The 18,424-nt window shown below is 46.5% G+C and overlaps 1 protein-coding gene across 7 annotated transcripts in view; it reads right to left on the bottom strand.

Annotated features, from left to right (window-relative positions):
- Window positions 1-18,424, bottom strand: part of LOC149340935 (uncharacterized) — a 105,326-nt gene that overhangs the window by 28,063 nt on the left and 58,839 nt on the right. For all 7 annotated transcript variants that reach the window (XR_016283676.1, XR_016283674.1, XR_016283675.1 and 4 more), the window contains one exon: window positions 7,699-7,781. Coding sequence is in view for 4 of the 7 variants with exons in the window: in XM_089549883.1 (XP_089406009.1) it covers window positions 7,699-7,781 (83 nt within the window). In the remaining 3 variants the exon portion in view is untranslated. The remainder of the gene's footprint in view (window positions 1-7,698; window positions 7,782-18,424) is intronic.

Here is an 18,424-nt window from a genome sequence, read left to right as displayed (position 1 = left end):
CTTCTTAGGGCCCCCTGTTTCTAAATCTATACAAGGTAGAAAGAATACCCGCCTTCCTTGACCTTTCATAAGCTTTCTGTTTGGTGCTGAACACTTAATTCGCTGGAAAATGCGTATAACCAGGCCTGTATTACGATTACTTGCTTTATACGAAAGCCAGAAACTTCTCAAAATCGTTCAACTTCAGCAGCTCAGCGTTCCGGAAGAGCTTAAAAGCTGGAAAAAGTTGCTAGACAAACGCATCCTATTACAACTCTCATGTAAAACTGCCTAACGATAAAAATCTTCGCGTACTTTAGCTGGTTACAGGTAGAGGGGTGCATTAACGGCAACCGATAAAATTGAAGGCGATCAGTGCACAAACCGACAAGCTACAACTAAAGCCTGGCTTGCAGAGTCCGGCGTGGAGACACAGCTCCATGCATTCGCGACAGCTCCCTCCCACCTCTAGACGATCCCTTACCCCTCTGCCTTGATGTCCGCAGATAATAAGTGCTAGTGTCTTCAATAAACGACTTCCACCACTTCACGACAGACCGGCATGTCCGGACACGCAGCTCGAGACAATCAGTGGACCCGATCGGCCGCGCGGGCAGAAAGCGCCGCTTTCATATCTCTCTCCCCTCCATCCCCGCCCTCTTTCCCCTGGGGTGCCGTCGACTGAATTCGCAATAGGAGTCTCCAGGGGCTGCTCGCGCAGCGCGATGCGCCGGGGTAGTACCGCCTCTGCCTGGGCCAGTACTGAGCGCTGCTTTTAGGATAAATTTCCCGCCAATTTAACATAGGATAACGTTTCGTCTACGTCTGAAATCCAAGCACGTAGAAGCAGGTGGAGTTGCCGTCGCTTCGAGACAATTGATGCGTATAGTATATTTTTTTCCCCTTCCACAGTGGTGGCTTTCAGCCCAACCTGTAGGGCGAAAGCGACCGCTCAGCGGCTTCTTGCTCGTGGTGCCGAGTCGTTTTAGACCACGGCCTTTCACCGAAAAGTATGGGCGTGATCGATAATAGATGGAGCACGAAGGATTCCACGGGCTGAAAGCTGAAGTGATTACCCTTTATGAGGACGTTCGAAGGGTATCCTCTCCGAGAAATAATTGATTACGGCCACTCAGTCTTCATTCTCTGAATGATCTCTCCAATGAGTTGCGATATGTTGTTCTCACTAGCGATTCTCAGCAAGTGCAGAGACTGGGGTGGCCAAAAGAAGAAATAAAAAACAGGCAAACGATACTGAGCCAACCAAAATGAATGAATGACCGCAAGAAAGGGTTACTAAAACTGAACAGGCAGTTCTGGAGAGCCCCGGCGCCATGGCTCTGTGCGAAACCCAGCGCGCCGTGTTCGGTGCAGCGTAGCAGTGAAGTCGGCTTGATTCTTTTGGCCCCAGCACGATGTAACTTGAAAATTTTGACAAGCGTTTGACTGTGACCTTTGGCAACTGATGCTGTAATCAGGTTACAGCCTGTTTAAAATGCAGCGATGAGCGTACTACCAAGAATAGGTTTTAGGAGCGTCCAAATAGTCATGTAATCACAGTCCGCAATATAAGAATCCAATCAAGTAACCTTTTCTTCCTTGAGAAGGATGGGGTAGTCTCAGAAAGCTGCTCTAAGTGGCAGTGTGATGTGATGGCTGCCCCTTCCGGTTACAAAAGCTGGCATCCCACCCAAAACCAAATCGACATGTTTTCGTTAAAAACATGCGAGCAGTTAGTGGAAGCAAGGATACAGATTTCAAGGTGGTAATAATTGAGTATGCAATGATAAACAATATGGTCGCCCTCACAAATACAGAATAACAAACAAGCAACAGTACAACGAAAAAAAAAACTCTATAGTACAAAAATTTTTAAACGTGGATGTTTTCTGCGTATTTTGCGCAGTAGGAAGATATTTCTCTATTTGAAAGACGAAAACAAGACCAATTTTAGATGAAGGAAAGAGGGTCGTAAAGTTTGTTTCTTCTATAAAGACAAAGTGGGTAATCATATATCATACTTTACCAACCTTATTCAGCAGTACTGGAAGGTTACATCTTTGATCTTTAAAGGCGCAATTGTTTTAGGCTAGAGATGTATCAACTGTTTGTGATATAAGAGCAGTATCTAATAAGGATGATTCTTGACTGTGATAACCCTAAAAAAACTTTTTCTTCTTAATCGGCACTTGTGTGAAATACTTATCATTTATATTTTCTGATCAGGTACTTTAGAAACACCGACTGCTCCGCGATGAACGCGGCCGCTTCATTTAGCTGTAACCATGATGTCACGGCATAGGCTGGACGGCGAGAAATTATCCGTGCTAGGTCGTAAAGCGGTGGTGGCGTGGTCGTGCTAGTGCTGCATCATCGCGATTCAAACGAAATGAAATGCCCAATTAGCAAACCAGACACATTAAAGAATATGCTGACATGGACAAGACGACTGCCTATAACATCGCACTAGTTGAATCGCTGTAGAGCGCGTTGTCGTTTTTTATTCAAACTTGACTAAGCAGAAACACTGTAATTTTTGTTAACACGGACATCCTAAGCGGAGTTATTTGAAAACCCCACTCCCAGTATTTTCATTTTGTCACTCATTTCTATCAACTGACTTTGTGCCAAGTGGCACCTCTAGTGGACGGAGAGTTTTGTTTTTAGGCCAGTAGCGTCAACTTTCGTATTCTCAGAGTTGACTGAAAATGAATTCAAATTAGACTACTCCACGAAATTCGGTTAACGTGGTCTGGTGTATGCGTCGCAGTTTTCAAGAGATCCATGTCAGCAGCGTAACGCATTAAAACAGTGAGGAAGCAAATAAATAATACAAACAAAAAGAGCAGAAAAACCGTGAGCGACCACTGGCCCAAGTAAAGTACCGGGCGCGATATCACTGGTCGTGAGTTCGATCCCCAACGACGGCATGTTGCACTTCCCTTGGTTTCAACATAGCTTTTGTTTCACCGAATACTTTCAAAATTCCTAAATATAGGGAGTTCAATATAGCAAGAAAACTTTCCAGGAACAAAGTCTCAGCTGCAGCTGACCCAATTTAGTATAAAATTATCATGACAAGGAAAAGGGTTCAACTTCGATTGAAGACAACTCAGCGAGCTATGGGAAGGAAAATGAAAGGAGTAATATTAAGAGTATGGAAACGAGCAGAGTGGGTCAGCGAACAAACGTGGGTTAATGACATCCTAGTCGAAATCAAGAGGAAGAAACGGGCTAGGGCAGGGCATGTAATGTGAAGGCAAGATAACCAATCGTCCCTAAGGGTAACGTACTAGATTACAAGAAAGCGTAACAGGGAGCGGCAGAAAGTTAGGTGGGTGGATGAGATTAAGTAGTCTGCGGGTATAGGCGGCCTTAGCTGGCACCGGACAGTGTTAATTGGAGAGATATGGGAGACCAGACGAGATGTCGTCAAACCTTAGATTTAGCCATGCTGTGACGGTCGCATGGCCGGCTCTTCAGCACGGAGTGAACAAGGCTTCCGTGCGGAAGCCGAAACGTCAATTTTAACAACAACCTTTCGTAGGCGTTCCGCTGTCTTTCGACACAGGTTTAGAAAACGGCTCTTACTTAGTGTCAAAAACAGATATGGCATCGCTCGTTCATGGCTTCGAACTCCCTATTCGCACTAGCCACCAGACTTTGCTAATTTAAAACATAATTTGGCATTTCACTTCATTAATATTCAATAATGATTATTTTCTACTAAACTGCGTCCGCCGCGTCTGAAACTTTGTTCCTGAAAGAATTTTCTCGTTATTTCTTCTCCTTATATTTAGAAATTTTCGAAAATTTTCGCTGCAACACTCAATATGTCTGCAATAAAAAGAAAAAATCGTTAACGGGAAGGCATCGAAGGCATCGAAGTTGACTTCCGAGTATTTCATTTCTTTAGTGCGGTTAACTGTTGACCTTAAAGGTGGCGCGGTTAACTGTTGACCTTAAAGGTGGCGTCAAAAAATCGTACCATGATTGGGCTTTTCGCGTGTGACTGCAGCGCTTCGACCTTTCTCTTTTTTTTTTTTTTTTGCGGTTTTTAATGTTTTTTACGCCGCGTACTTTATTATCCACACAGGTCTTAAAGTTCGCTCCAAGTCACAAAGTGTCTTCTTTAATGTCTCTCTGAATGTAGTTAGGTCTAAAAAGCAATTTCATAGGTGCACCCAATTATCTTGTTTGTCTCAAAGTCATCGTTTGGGACGGAAACACGTGTGATCAGTCTGCACAAGTACACGACGTTTGCTCTTTTTTTTTCTCTCTCTCTTAACAAAGCCCTATCTGAAACCCGTGTAGTCTAGTTCCTTGAAAGGTGAGTTATCTATCTAGGCTAATTATACATTAGGCTTTATCCGCCCTTTAAACCTTAAAACGCTGTCCTGGTTTACATGCCACGTGGCGGTCTGGGCCACTTCCATGCTTCAACATGACGAGCCCTTCATCTTCGAAAAGCTTTCTAACAGTAAGCTTTTCGTCAAGGCACCGGATTTGACAGCTCTGGTGCCATTAAGAGTCGGTACGCCAATCAGCTGCACTCTCAGAATACGTTCCACGTGTTGCAGTGCACATTCCTACATATGTCACCATGGTCAGGGGTGGCGCTGGTCAACACTCTGAACATAAAATTACACATTCCCGACAGCAGCCCCGAAGGATGTATGGGCATATGAATGTTCAAAGGCCTCCGCTTTGTACCATTTTTGGCGATGTCTGTCACCTTTCCAGTTTTATTATAAGCCCGAACTATGTTTTTTTTTCTCTCTCTGCTCTTAAGCTGCCTTCTTTCTTCTCTAAAATTCTTCGATTCCCTAGCTCTGGACTAACCTTCAATTTCCCCTAGTTTCATTGTACTTTTCAGTAATTCCTCCTAGACATATTTCTCCACTGTAATAGTTCTTAGCCTACATGCATGCATGAATAATGTCACATGCGTCTTTATCATCTTTTAAAAATCCTCCCCCCTCAATCGCTGGCCCCGAATCGTCTGCACCTCTGCAGACGACAAATGGCGCCACCACCAAGAAACCCGGCGCTGGCGGCCTTCGGTGCTGCGATCCCGGCGCATACGGTTACAGGCTTGCACTATACGTGGCCGAACAAGGCAAGTATCGTTGTAAAACTTTGTACGAGACAAAGGTCACCTTAATATGCAAGCTCCGTGCGCAGTTTTACCGCAAAAGTTCCAGCGGTTGAGGCGGGAGGATTTTTAAAAGTTTCTACGATTAAAATGTATGTCACGGTACACCTACCGTACTAATAATGCATGCATGCTTCCCGCTCTTCCTGGATTGCGCGCAGCAACAGCAAATATCGTCAACATTCTCAAGATTCTACTGCCATGGTTTGGTCCTCATGTATTCGATACAGCCTTTTTATTTTGAGTATCCGAAAAGACTTCTTTTATCTCATCTTTAACCGTTCCAGTTTCACAACGTAGACTTGTTAGATATTTTATTTTTCCAGTCAATTTCCTCCGAACATTCCTTCCTCAATGCTCTCAATAATATTCACAATGACACAAACGCATTTCAGCCCAGGTGACACACATGCACACAAACGGCATACGAAAAAGGAAGGTTAGTTGGCAACCGATGGCGCGATTAGTTCCCTTCGATCTCTATTAATTTATTGCCTTTATAGAAAAAAAATTGGGCAAAGGTAGGAGTTCAAACTTCAAATAAATATTTCAGCATCCTCAATGCAAATGTCATTATAGTAACGCGCTTGCTAAATTAGCCGGCAGCTTGACCAAAGTCGCCTCTTGTGCGTAGTTTAATTTCGTGCCATTTTTTTTTTATTGAAGTATGAAATGAGCAGCCATGCAATACGAAGGAAGAACGAGCAGTGCTTATTTGGGGCTTTGTGTCTTTCATGTTGGTGCCCTATACATTTATGCTTCGTTTGTCCTCTACCCCTTTTCGTTTGCATTAAAGTGCTGGATTACGTTCTTTGCTACTCTGAGAGAACATACAAAATTATTTTCGTCTTGAAATAACACTTTCCACAGAAAACGTTTAGCCGGCAACATCTATCAGAAAGGGTAAGAGTAGATTGATGCGATGATGTTATACCCCTGTCAAGCGGGCAAGTTAAGTGCACTTACGGGGAGTGCGCTTTGGCATCCCGAGTGACACTTTGGGCTACGCGGTGCTAAACGGGAAAGCAAAGTGCACTCAGTAAAATAAATAATTGCGACAGAAAATCAGCGGAATTTCTGAACAGGCAGATGGAAAAAAAAAAGAACACATAATATTTGATTGCTTAACGTGATAGGGCAAATAAAACGAGGCTCAACAGTTTTTAACGATGAGAAAAAAAATGAAAATAGCAGAAAAGCCAAGACCAGCCAAGACTATCCAGAATTTCTACAACAAACAAGATGGCGGCGGGCAGCGATGTTGCATCTGATCACGTTAACTTGCTTTGTTGCTTCGCTTGTAGCTATAACCAACGAATTTTTTTCTGAAAACAGTGTTATAACACGTAAAATAAAGTTGTAAGTATTTTTATGCATTATAAATTTTGTACCATTGGAACCGCTGGCGTCGAGGCTACGCACTCGGCCAGCAAAGTGTGGTCCGTGAACGCACTCCTAGCGGAGTGCACTTTCCCGCGAGTGACACTCTACTTGCGTCGTTTAGATGCGGCAAAGTGTACTAACAGCGAAGTACACTCTCCGTAAGTGCACTTAACTTGCCCGCTTGACAGGGGTATTAGATTTATATGGGTACAGACAGAAAGTTGTTTACTGTACCTTTTTTTTTTTTTTGGATCATGAAAAAGAGCTCAAAACACCAGTGCGCAGCGTGAGTAACTAACTGCTGATTTTGTACCGGCAGTTTCAGTCGCTGTCGGCGCCACCGTTGAAGTGCACCTTCACATCACGGTCGACTGTACAACCTGGACTACCACAATACTCATGACGTCGGCGTCGCCGACAGCCATGGGTTATTCCTCTGAACAAGCACTGAGTTCGGTGACGTCAAAATAATTTGGGCAAGTGCACCTTGACGTCACTGGGTACGGGCAGAGATGCCGAGCGGCTCTTCAGACAACATCCAAAATCATTAAATTATGCTCCACTCAACCCTGCTACTGAAGCTTGCTAGTAGGCACCTTGTTACGTCTATGAAAAAAAGTCATATCCTTGGTTTAGGTTTCAAATTTTGTGTTAGCGCCCCTTTAATATCTTCAGCACTGTGGGCAACGTGGTAGTGTCTGCAGTAGCTTTGGTGAGTCTATGTATACTGCAATGCGGCCACTTCTAATTCTCCATTTATGAATGCTTTCGCCTAGTACCGACACGGAAATACCTTTGCGGGTACGAGTAAAGCGAACAGCGTGTCAGAGCGCATGGACAACCTCTCTTCTCGACAAGCTCACCTCAATCGCGTTCGGGCCTGCAAAAACTTTTGTCTCCATTAAAAATGTGCTGGAATCGACACGTGGGTGCAACGGTAAACCTGCACGCAACGATAACTATGCAGTGGTCTGATTTATGGCTCAAGAAAGCCTCACCCGAAAGTTCTAGCGAGAACAGGCAACTGTTCACAGTACCTTTTATTGCGTAAAAAATCGGTGTTACTTTAGGCGGAGTTCAACTCCACAGGGCGCCCCAGAGCAGCCACGTAGGAGGCACATCCACTTATGAAAGCGACGAAGATAAGAACAGGAGGTCGTATGGAAAACACGTCACGTTACCAGAGATGATGGTGTCGTTATGGCCCCGGGGATGAAAGAATGCTCCGCCTTTTCTGGTCGAGCCACCTCTGAACGGCCTGCCCCTGAAAAACCGCATAAAATAAGCCACTTAGCACACCGCAACTGGCCGCGCAGACCCGACGTCCGTGCAAGTCGCTTCATGCCACCGAAAATGTGTCGAAAGAATTAAAGAGAACAATACAATGGCGCATTATAAAACTGAAAGAGGGCAGGTAGCGGTCGGAAGATATATTAATGCAGGTGTGCGTTGGCTCTTCCTCTACAGCATAAAAAAAAGCGTGCAAAAAAAACGGGAGCTGGAAAAAAACTCCTTCCGCTCTTGTACTTTCTTTCTAGGCGCTAACGTGTGTTCAGTGCCGCAGTTTTTCACCAATTTCATCATCCTTTTCACATCCAAGCCGTGCACCTCAGAAACTAAATACAGTTCTGAAGGTACTTATTCGATGCACACTGTGGTTCGCACATTTCAATCTACACGACCTTGTTGGTTACGAATCATCTTCGCTTCCTGTCAGTCACAGTGCAATTATCACTGAGCACGGAGAGAGACGATTACTGATGCCGAAACACAAAGGCAGAAACGCAGTAGCATGCGCATCAAAGTTAAGGCATGTTTTCAAGCTCCATGAGTTTGCTTTTCGTCGCCTATACCTCTCAAAGTGTTCTCTCAATAATCTCCCTTAAAAGCCTGAATAGTTTTTAGGCACAACTGGGAAGACGCGACCCAAGCTTTTGCACATTCTCACTAGAACACTGTCCGTCAGAGGAAAGTGTGTATTAAAATCAGTTTACAAACTGTTTTACGATTCACTGTGAGTTTAATGAAGCCATGCAGTTAAATATAGTAGCCTACCAATATCTCTCAAGAGGTATGTAAATAATGGCTATATCCTTCCGGTACTCGCCTATAGGTCTGAAACATGTAGGCTAACGAAAAGGCTTGAGATAAATTGACGACAGCGCAGTGGCCTATGGAAAGAATATAAAACGGTTAGCGTTAAGAGACAGAATAGCAGGGGGGGGTTAAAAGCAGACGTAAGCTAGCGGTGTCCTACCTGACTTCAAGGCGATTGGTATGTTACGCTAAAGGAATCAATTCCGATGAAAAGCAAACGAAGGGGGGCATGGCAGAGAGTAAGGTGAAAAGATGAGGTTAGGAAATTTGAGGAGGCACCTAGCGCAAGACGGGGCTTATTGCACATCAATGCGAGAAGCGTTTTTCCTGAGATGTGTGTAACCGGGTTGTTGATGTTGATAATGATGGCGATGATAATGGTGATGATGATGAAAGCGAATTTCCACTAGGTTTGTGCGTCGTCTAATAAACTACAGTCGTGCATCGACAATTTTTGTGGGGTGTAAAGTTTTTCAATGCGTTTGCGCTTCGTTAATATGTAAACTCTCTCTTCTGTCAGAGAGTAGGCTGAAAATGCCCACCGCCCATTTGGACCCATGTATTTTTGTCTCTTTAATATGGATAGCCAAACGTCAAGTGCCTCAAACAGCTGTTCCTTGTTTTTTTCCTTTATCGGTTTGACTGCAGGACACCGGCGAAGGACAATGCGAAAGTGCTTCGGTATCAGATAATCGCGCACTTGGTCTTCATAGGCGTAACTCCAAGGATGCACCTCCACGCTTAAATAGACTTGCTGATGCCACCCTGACCAGCCTGAAAATCTAATACGCCTTGGCCACATATGGGGCCTTCATCAAGCATGCGTCATAAGCAACGTTGAATTACTGCAAGGACGGGTTGTTCGCTTCATTTTCGTTTTCATTCCTGACTTTTCACTAGCGTCATGGTATTAAAATGCCATGGTCACGGTGCGGTAAGATTGGATGGGTGGCAAAATGAAGTCATCGTGGAACGTGTGGCGATGAAAAGTTTAGGAATTAAGAACTGCTCTAGCTCTGCACGACAACAAAGTTAAACGTATAGCGTGCCGCTGGTCACTTTGCGTAAGACCAATCATTTTCCGTAGAATAAAAGACTGTATCAGCCCGCCATCACACATTGCTACTGAAGTAAACTTATCGTTTCGAGATATATTTGCCTCAGAATAGTGTTGCTGCGTTTTGTGATTTATGCTATGTATATCATGTTCGTTATGAGTTAGTGCATATACTTTTTGTGAATTTCTTATAATGTCCGATATCAGTTATTCTTTCAGATTTCTGTGCTTTATACACATCATTAGTTGTGTTTTAAACGCTTGTGCTATATTTTTACGCTACCTCTTGTTAGTGCTTGCTCCCCCTCTCGCCCTTCTTTCCTTCTACGTAGTACATTCGCACGAGGTCCCTTAGGAGCATTGCAAGTAAATAAATAAATGTCAGTTATGGCGGTTTTGTTTATTTTGATTCAATTGTTCCCAGTCCCAAGGTACCGGGCCGACGCTTCTTACCATTTGTCGTATTGAAAAGTTGCTGTGCAGAGGAATCTCCGGCTTCTACAACGTTGAAATCCGCCCTGAGCGGCTACGAGAGGTCGTCTCCGTACAGATGTACACGAGGTATTTGTGAGATGTGAACAGTAGTAGTAGGAGAAATGTCATAACGACAGACGCTATCATGTATCTCGTAGACCGCTGCAGGCTTCAATCTCGCACACCTGATATACTTTGAAGGTTTGAAGGTTTATTTCCGCAACTAGGTGTTGCGATGACAGCCAGGGAAAAAGCTGTATAGACAGCTTGAGAGGTCCTGGCTTCCTCTTACAGTGCAGCATTGACGGCGGCAGAATAGGACATCAAACAAATAGTAAGAAAAAACTCGTATGTTCTGTACATAGAATGACACATGTACGTTCAGTAAGCAGTACATTCTGCTTGTAAAAGAAAAAAGAACTATATTAGGTCAAAGAGACTATAAAGGCAAACACAGGGAGGAGAAAATAAAGGACAGCAGAACTGACAGGTGCACTCAAAATGGTAATAGCAAGAAAAAAAAAGAACTACACGAATATTTGGGGCAATTCTTTCAGAGAAATATTGGAGACATCAAGATTCTTGTGGCAGTACAACTGGTTCAGAAGTGTCGGTAAGGTATGCTGCAACATTTGTTTGCCATAGTTTGTACGGCATTTCTTAACATTCCAAGGCTCTGCTGCGCGGGGTATCATACACAGTTCTGCTTTGCTCTAACCTAGCAAGTGTAAGTAAGAAGTCATCATTTTTCATTATGGCGAGTTTATATTTATAGCACAGCCTATAGTTATACGTGGATTTCATTTGATTAACGTTGTGTCGGTGGAAAAGGCTCGCAGTGTGGAAGAAATACGGCACTTTACATCAGCGCCGTGTGTGTCTACTCTCCGTTCTCGTCCTGTGTCCTTGCGCTGTTTTTATTACAAGATGCTTAACCAACTCGCCCAAACTGCCATTTTACTACACTTTACATGCAATGCGTATAATACGTTTTTGTAAGACAGTGAGTTTGTTAATATTTTCAGCAACCAGGATAAGGATAATACTTTTGAAGCTCCAAACTTTGAATTTACACTTAATTTCGACCACCTGGGGACAATAATTCTGACCACCTGGGTATCATTAGTGTGCACTGGCATCGAACAGCACGCGGGCGCCTTTTTCGTTTCGCCTGCAGTGAAACACGGCCGGGTTGCCGGGCTATCCTTGGTCAGGACAGTGGCGGTCATTCGCCCCCCCCCCCCCCCCCCCCCCACCAAAAAAAAAAAAGAAACCTTTGCGTATTTTCCCGGACGTGCGTTTTCGGGCTCTCATAGGGCGAGATGTAATTTTTGACGTAGAACTGGAAAGCTTTTTCCTCCGTGATGCGTCAAGTAGTCCCCTACTTTGTACGTTCACCGTGTTAGCGGCTGGCTTATTTCACACAATTCCACGTTCTACACGTTGGTAGTTATACGAGCACAATTCGTAGTGATTGTCGAGGTATCGTGGTCCTGCCGTGCCCCACCGTTGTTTTGCCATGCCGCCGGCGCGGCGACGACGGGGGTGCCATTCACCTGCGGTTGCGGTGACCAGCAACCTCGTCGGGGCGGCAAAGAGCCACCCATTCATGCCTTTCATGGGACACAGCGACGCCAGCGAGGGAATCATCCCTTTTTGGCTTGACAAGGAGCGCCGAAAAGCCGCCTTGAAGGAGGGTACTGAGGGCGGAACAAAGCCACTTCCCAGAACTGAGTAATGAAGGCCGCTAATCCCACTGGTGAAATGTCCAGGCAGGTGCTTTGACCTTCGTAGACATGCCGTGGCGGGATATCTCAGCCGTCGGCTTGTTTCCCCTGGTATCGAAATGAATATTGCTCGCGTAAACGTAAACATTCAAATATTGAGTAATGGTATAACGTCTGTAGCGTTCGCCATTTTTTTTCAACAACAAAGCGCTCAAAATTTTTTGTGTAAATAAAGTAAATAAAAATAGTTGTTTCTATTTTTTTTTCTTTTTTGATATACAGAAACCACGCTCTGGGACCGCCACTGGGTCAGGATAGATATGTAAATATTTTTTTTTTCTCAAAACTAGATATTGCAGAACGGGGCGCAGGTGGGCATTGCACTGCGCCTGTGCTGACCCCTGCCACTTCCTCGATCATTTGGCTTTATCACACGCTTCTACTATTTCTCGAGTTCTCTGATCGTGATGTGTAAAGGTTACAGAAGTTTGTTCTAGACCAGCTGCCGTGTGCCCCCTTTGCATATCTCTTTTCATGCTGTACTGCGCCCGACATGGAATTCCATTATTTCTGCCTAACCATTTCTGTACACTTATGATCAAAAATGAAGGAGAAATCCTTCCTGAGCATTACGAATAACAATAAAAGCTGGAACTTGCTCAGCTTGTACCTGCCTAGCCTCCGCTACCACCTGTGCAATATATAGAGGCGTTGTGACATATGTCATATACCAACTCTTCGATGGAATACTAGTGGCCCTGAGCAGCTACTTATGCGTTGTTCGAGATTTTCGTAGGTTCTTTCAGCGCATTGTCTCGAAAGTTCGTCGGCTCTAAATTGAGTGCGGCTAACGCCGGCAATGATTGTTTTTCGACGACTGTCGAGTACGCTTGTTGCTATCGCCGACGCCGTCGAAGTAAGTTCTTTATGGGCGCAAGACAGCCCAATGAAGTGTCTATTTCAGTGCTACGTCAGTCTGCTCATCCGTTGTCTACGGCGTTGTCACCACCACTTGACACCTGGTGGAGGTTCTGCATAGTCAGCTCGCCATGCTTCTGAAAACAGAGTTTGCCACCCAGTCTTCGTCTCTTGTATTCCAATAGCCCCGAGAGACGCCTACTTTCCACGGCCTGCTCATGAAGACTTATAATGGTTGGACCAGTTTGGTTTGGTTTAAGGGGTTTAAAGCCTGAAAGCGACTAAGGCTGTGAGGGACGCCATATAGTGTTGGGGTCTGGATAATTTAATGATGTAAAAATAGCGCACAAGGAACACAAGGGACGGATAGGAAACGACGCAGACAAGCGCTTGTCTGCGTCGTTTTTTATCCGTCCCTTGTGTTTCTTGTGCGCTATTTTTACATCATGAACGTTATCCAACTTGCCCAACTTTCGGCTTTGCTGGATAATTTAAACAATTTGGGCTCATTTAACGTGCACTGACACTGCAGAGTACACGGGTCTCCAGCATTTCGCCTTCATCGAAATGTGATCACCGCGGCCGGGATCGAACCCGCGTCTTTCGTGTCAGCAACGAGCATCATAACCACTGAGCCACCGCGGCGGCAGTTCGACCAGTTTAATCGAGTGGCTATATTCAACAGGTGGCATGAACAGACGAAACTGCGGCATGTGTTCCTCGCTCGAGAATCTTGAGAATTCTCTCTCAACCTAGCAAGAATTTTGACACGCATCCAGCACCCAAATGAAAACGTCATTGCACACGTGAAGGAGACGAAACGCCTTTTTAAGGCGCGCCAACCCTGGTATATCTGAATAGTAGAAGATCAACTTTGTGATACGTGGCGTAAAACAGCACTTATTTTCAGGCCTGATACGCAATCCTCCAAAAGCAGCAGCCGAGCTGATGAAAGAAGCGCCTACCGTCGAGAAGACTCTGTACGCCCGGACCCGCCAGTACAACCAACCGCTGCAAGCACTCTTGGCATGCTACTCAGAGAGCATGCCTGCAAGCGGAGGCAACCTTCGGGATGTTATCCGCGAGATCGTTCAAAAACAGCTGCATCGGCTGCTACTGTCTTCAACCTCACATAGCAACATTCACGGACATAATCCGCGAGAAAGTCAAGCATGCTATTGGCATCCCTTGATCGACTACTACAGCAGAAGCCAGAGCTGTGATTTACACCGCTGCAGTACGCAATCTAGGCCCCGACAAGACGCCCCAAGCCCTCTTCGCCATGACTCAGCCGTGCAAGAACACCTCCCCCTTGCCCCCGCCCGCCCAGTCTACGATCGATGCTCGAATCCCAGGAAGTGCGACACCTGTAGAACCCATGCCAACCGTCCATTCTGTTTTCAGTGGGACGAAGACGGCCACGTCCTGCGACACTGCCCTTACAAGCGTACGGGCATTCCTAGTTTTTTCTCCTACGCATCTCGACCGCGAACCGGGCAGCGACCCAGCGAGGTCGAAAACTACATGCGCCACGCCGAGTATCGTCCAGCCGTTCATCGAAGTGACCGTCGTCGCCATGCCGTAGCTACGCAGCGTCCATGCGAGGAAGGTCCCACAAACCTAGGAGGGGAAACTGAAGAGAGTAACGTATGGAGGTTGGTATGCTTTGTGGAGAATCGACGATGACGCATGACGACGCGGCATCCACTACGACAACGCCGCAAGCGACAATAAACCTGACACCGATGCAACGCAAGCCTCAAATGACGCCGCCATCCAGGAAAGCCACGACGATCCGCCTGATCCGCGGTTCCCATACCCGAAGAAGCCGTGATCCGACTCCGAAGTCGACGTGCAACGCAAGAGCAAGAACGTCCAACCTGGAAGTGGCTATCGACGGTCGTAAAGTTACTGCTCTAGTCGACACGGCAGCGGATTATTCTGTGATAAGTGGAACTCTCGGCGCACAGCTCAAGAAGGTGAAAACAGTTTGGGACGGCCCGCAGATACGCCCATCTGGAGGCCGCCTCATCCTCCCGTCGGGATGGTGTATTGCCAAAGTGACAGTGAATGGACAGACCTAGGTTACGACTATTATAGTGCTACAACAATGCTCGCGTGACGTTAGTCAAGGCACGGATTTATTAACTCAACACCGAGCAATTATCGATCTCAAGTCCACGCTCTCGACGGACGGATCCCTATCCCCGAATTCGACAATAAAGCATAGCGCTGCGCTCAGTGCACTCAGTGAAGAAGTGAGCGTCCCTCCCCGTTCAAGCATTCCCACGTCGAAGGGGACGTGCAACTACTGTTGGACCGAGGCGTCGGAATCGAAAAGGCATCGCCGGGTTACAGAACGGACAAGGCTCCGTAGCATGCCGGAGACGTATTAGCGCAGACATATACCGATTTACCGGGCCCCACTTAGCCTGCGCAGCAGGCGTCCGGTAAACCCGTATTATACGTCTACGCTAATACGTCTCCAGTATGCTAAAAAGATTCTAGTAACATACTTCAGCCAGGAGTACCGACACCTCAACAAAGGCACAGCCGAATGAGAAATACATTCGCTCTCTCGGATTCAGCCTCAACGATCCCACTGACAAAAAATCCCGGACCCGACATTCGACACGAACCCGGCCCTGCCATCGCATAGATGACTACTTATCAGAGAACCAGCTTCGAAGTCACAGCGGCTGTTTTCCTGCCTTGTACAAAGCCCGACGTGGTTCCGTTGTCAAACGTCGAATTATAACTATTGAAGACGCCCGCCCTCTGCTCCAAAGCCACTAGCGTGTGTCGACTGGCGAACGCCCTTGAGCATTCCGGGACCAAGTCGATGAAATGCTGCGCGACGATGTCATCCAGCCATCGAAGAGCCCCCGACTGCACTCGTCGTCATCGCAAAAGAGATGGATATCTGCGGTTCTGCGTCGATTACCGCCGACTGAATACAGTCACCAAGGAAGATGTCTACCCACTGCCATGAATGGACGGCACCCTAGACCAGCTTTGCGAGGGATGTCACCAGAAAAGGCGGGTTGGTGAGGTTGGAGTCCGGGGAGGCGTGAAGGTCGGCCGACATATGGGTGAAGCCGGCCGCCAAGAGCAGTCATGGCATTGCTGGGAGTGCAACAGGTGGTGCGTCCCGGCTAGGGAAAAGTGGTGCAAAAGGGCGTTGCGGTGAGCAAGGGAGCGGGGGGATATTGCGGTGACTGAGTGGCGCCTGGCAAAGACAGTATTTATGTCTATCTTCACTCTTGGCACCGAATACGCGACAAAGACGTGGTTTTTTCATATCACGGCGTGATAAAACAAGACAGCATGGAGACGGGGAGGTGCATCCACATGACTTCTATTACTTAAAAACAGCTCTATTCATAATCAGCTATCCGGGACACGTATCAACTTAGCGCGAGTAACGGCTAAGAGTTTATACATTCTGTAACTTAACTTCGCAATCCGCTCACCTGCCTCGGTGGCTCAGTGGTTGGGGCGCTCGGCTACTGAGCCGGAGGAGCCGCATTCAATCCCGGCCGAGGTGGCCGCGTTTCGATGCAGGTGGAACGCAAAAAGCGCCCGTGTGCTGAGCGATGTCAGTGCACGTTAGAGAGCACCCCCTACGGCGTCCCTCATAGCTCATGTGTCGCTTCGGGGCGTTCAACCCCACATTCTGCAATTTTTTTCCAACCATCGCATACAGTTTTTCTGACGGTTATCACTGGCCCAGGTTTATAACAAAACCGATCAATAATGAACGTTTTTTAAATGTACCCAATATGCTTTAAAAGCCGCAGCTATGTCAATACTCAAATTTTCAGAAGTGAGAAGAGAATAATAAGGACTGAAACGCATGGTCTTAAGAATGAACTATCCAAAGAATCGACGTATCGCGATAACATTGCATAAAGCCAGCATCTAGGTTTCGATTGGCACAGGTACCGAGAATCCAAGCGACAAAAGAAAGCAAGAACCTTGTTTCAACATAACGCGTTTTCAAGCACAGTAGCAGCCGTACATCGGCTGTATTGACAAACCAAGACGTATCACCGCCTGTGCGTTTCTGCAGCAGAGTGGCTATTTCTTGCATTGAGCAATTGGTTGCCTCCTCTGGGAAAAACCCCGTACATTCTAGCGTACCTTTCTTTGATGTAGAGCTGAATGATCGTTCCGTAACGAGGTTCCAACCTCCTTTCGCACTCCTTGAGATATAGCGTGGTCGGGCTTCCAACACTGAGACTTGGAAGCGGACCTCGCAGTCCTGCAAAGTTCCGCCCATCCCCTGAGTCTCCTTCCCTGGATCGGGTAGAATGGGTAACTAGCCAACTGTAGTCAGCTGACTGCGATGTTGAGTTACAAGAGGCGATGACGCGAGATACCGGGGAGGTTTAGTTTTGTTTGGTTTACAGGGTTTAAATGTCCAAAAGCAACTTAGGCCACCAGAGGTTCCGGTAGATTTCGACGACCTGGGGTTCTCTAATAAGCACTGACATCGCACAGTACCCTCGCCTCGATCATTTCGCCTTCATTGAACAGCAACCGCTGCGGCCAAGATCGAACCCGTGTCTTACGGGTTAGCAGCCGAGCACCATAACCACTGAGCCAACGCTGCCGCTAGAGAGGAAGGAGAGAGAAATTAGGTCCTCCCGGTAAGGTTTTCTGCGTGATTCGCAGTGTGTCTGTGGCGTGTAAAACTGTTGGTTTGTTTTACTGAAGTCGACAAGAATTCGGCACCTGGCGGCAGCGGGTCTTCCGCCGAGCAATCCTGCTTCATATACCGCTTAGACACAGGGACTCTATCATCGTACACTCCTCGACTTCATTTGATCAGCGAACCTTTTCTTATTTATTTAAGCATCCTCGTCATTCATCATTACATACCATTTACGCCCTGAAGCAATAACCATCGCTTTAAAAAAAAATAAAAAAGGTTGTGTGACCCAGAAATCTAGTGCCTGCTTATGACCGCTTAATTAGCGCGCTGAACTGCGACAGCATCGGTTTTAAGTATGGTCGCTCAATTGGCTTCCTTCACTTTCTTTTTTTTTTTTTTCTACGTTAACACTTATAGAGCATTAATGACAGGCGCAGTACTTGCAGCGCCATCTTGGAAAAAAAAATCAAAGCAGGAATAAAATGACGTCCAAAGGACTATAAAGTGCTCCTAGACGACCCGAGCCGCCGCTGCGCAGCTGCCGTGTAGCGATGACCATTGTCAAATCACTATGCGACAGTGACTTGGGGCGTGCGGTAGGGAATGTGCAATTAGCATTTGACCGCCCGATTCTCATCAATGGTGGGCGCACGGGTGGCTAAAGCGTGGAAAGTGCGCGCTGCATCCAAAGCACGAGAAGTGAAAAGACAGTAGGTAATTTTAGAATAGGGGGACTTTAGTGGTTAGAGGAATAGAAGAATAGCGGTGAGCCACAGCGCATGCGCAGAACAAAAATGCCACTCGGGTTACTGTCCTGCGCACCGGCGGCCCGCTATTCCCCTATCCCCTTAACCTATATGGTCCTTCTGTTATAGAACTCCCTGATGAGTTGAGAACAATCCTTATCGCCCGCAGGATCCCTTGATGCGAACAGGATACTCCAAGCAGAAGCGACGCAAGCGACAAGGACAATCGCA

Source organism: Amblyomma mixtum, chromosome 6 (assembly GCF_055824585.1).
Source record: "Amblyomma mixtum isolate Tamu chromosome 6, ASM5582458v1, whole genome shotgun sequence".
Lineage (NCBI taxonomy): Eukaryota > Metazoa > Arthropoda > Arachnida > Ixodida > Ixodidae > Amblyomma > Amblyomma mixtum.
Note: the sequence above shows the minus strand (reverse complement) of the source record. Positions and strands in the feature narration are given on the sequence as shown.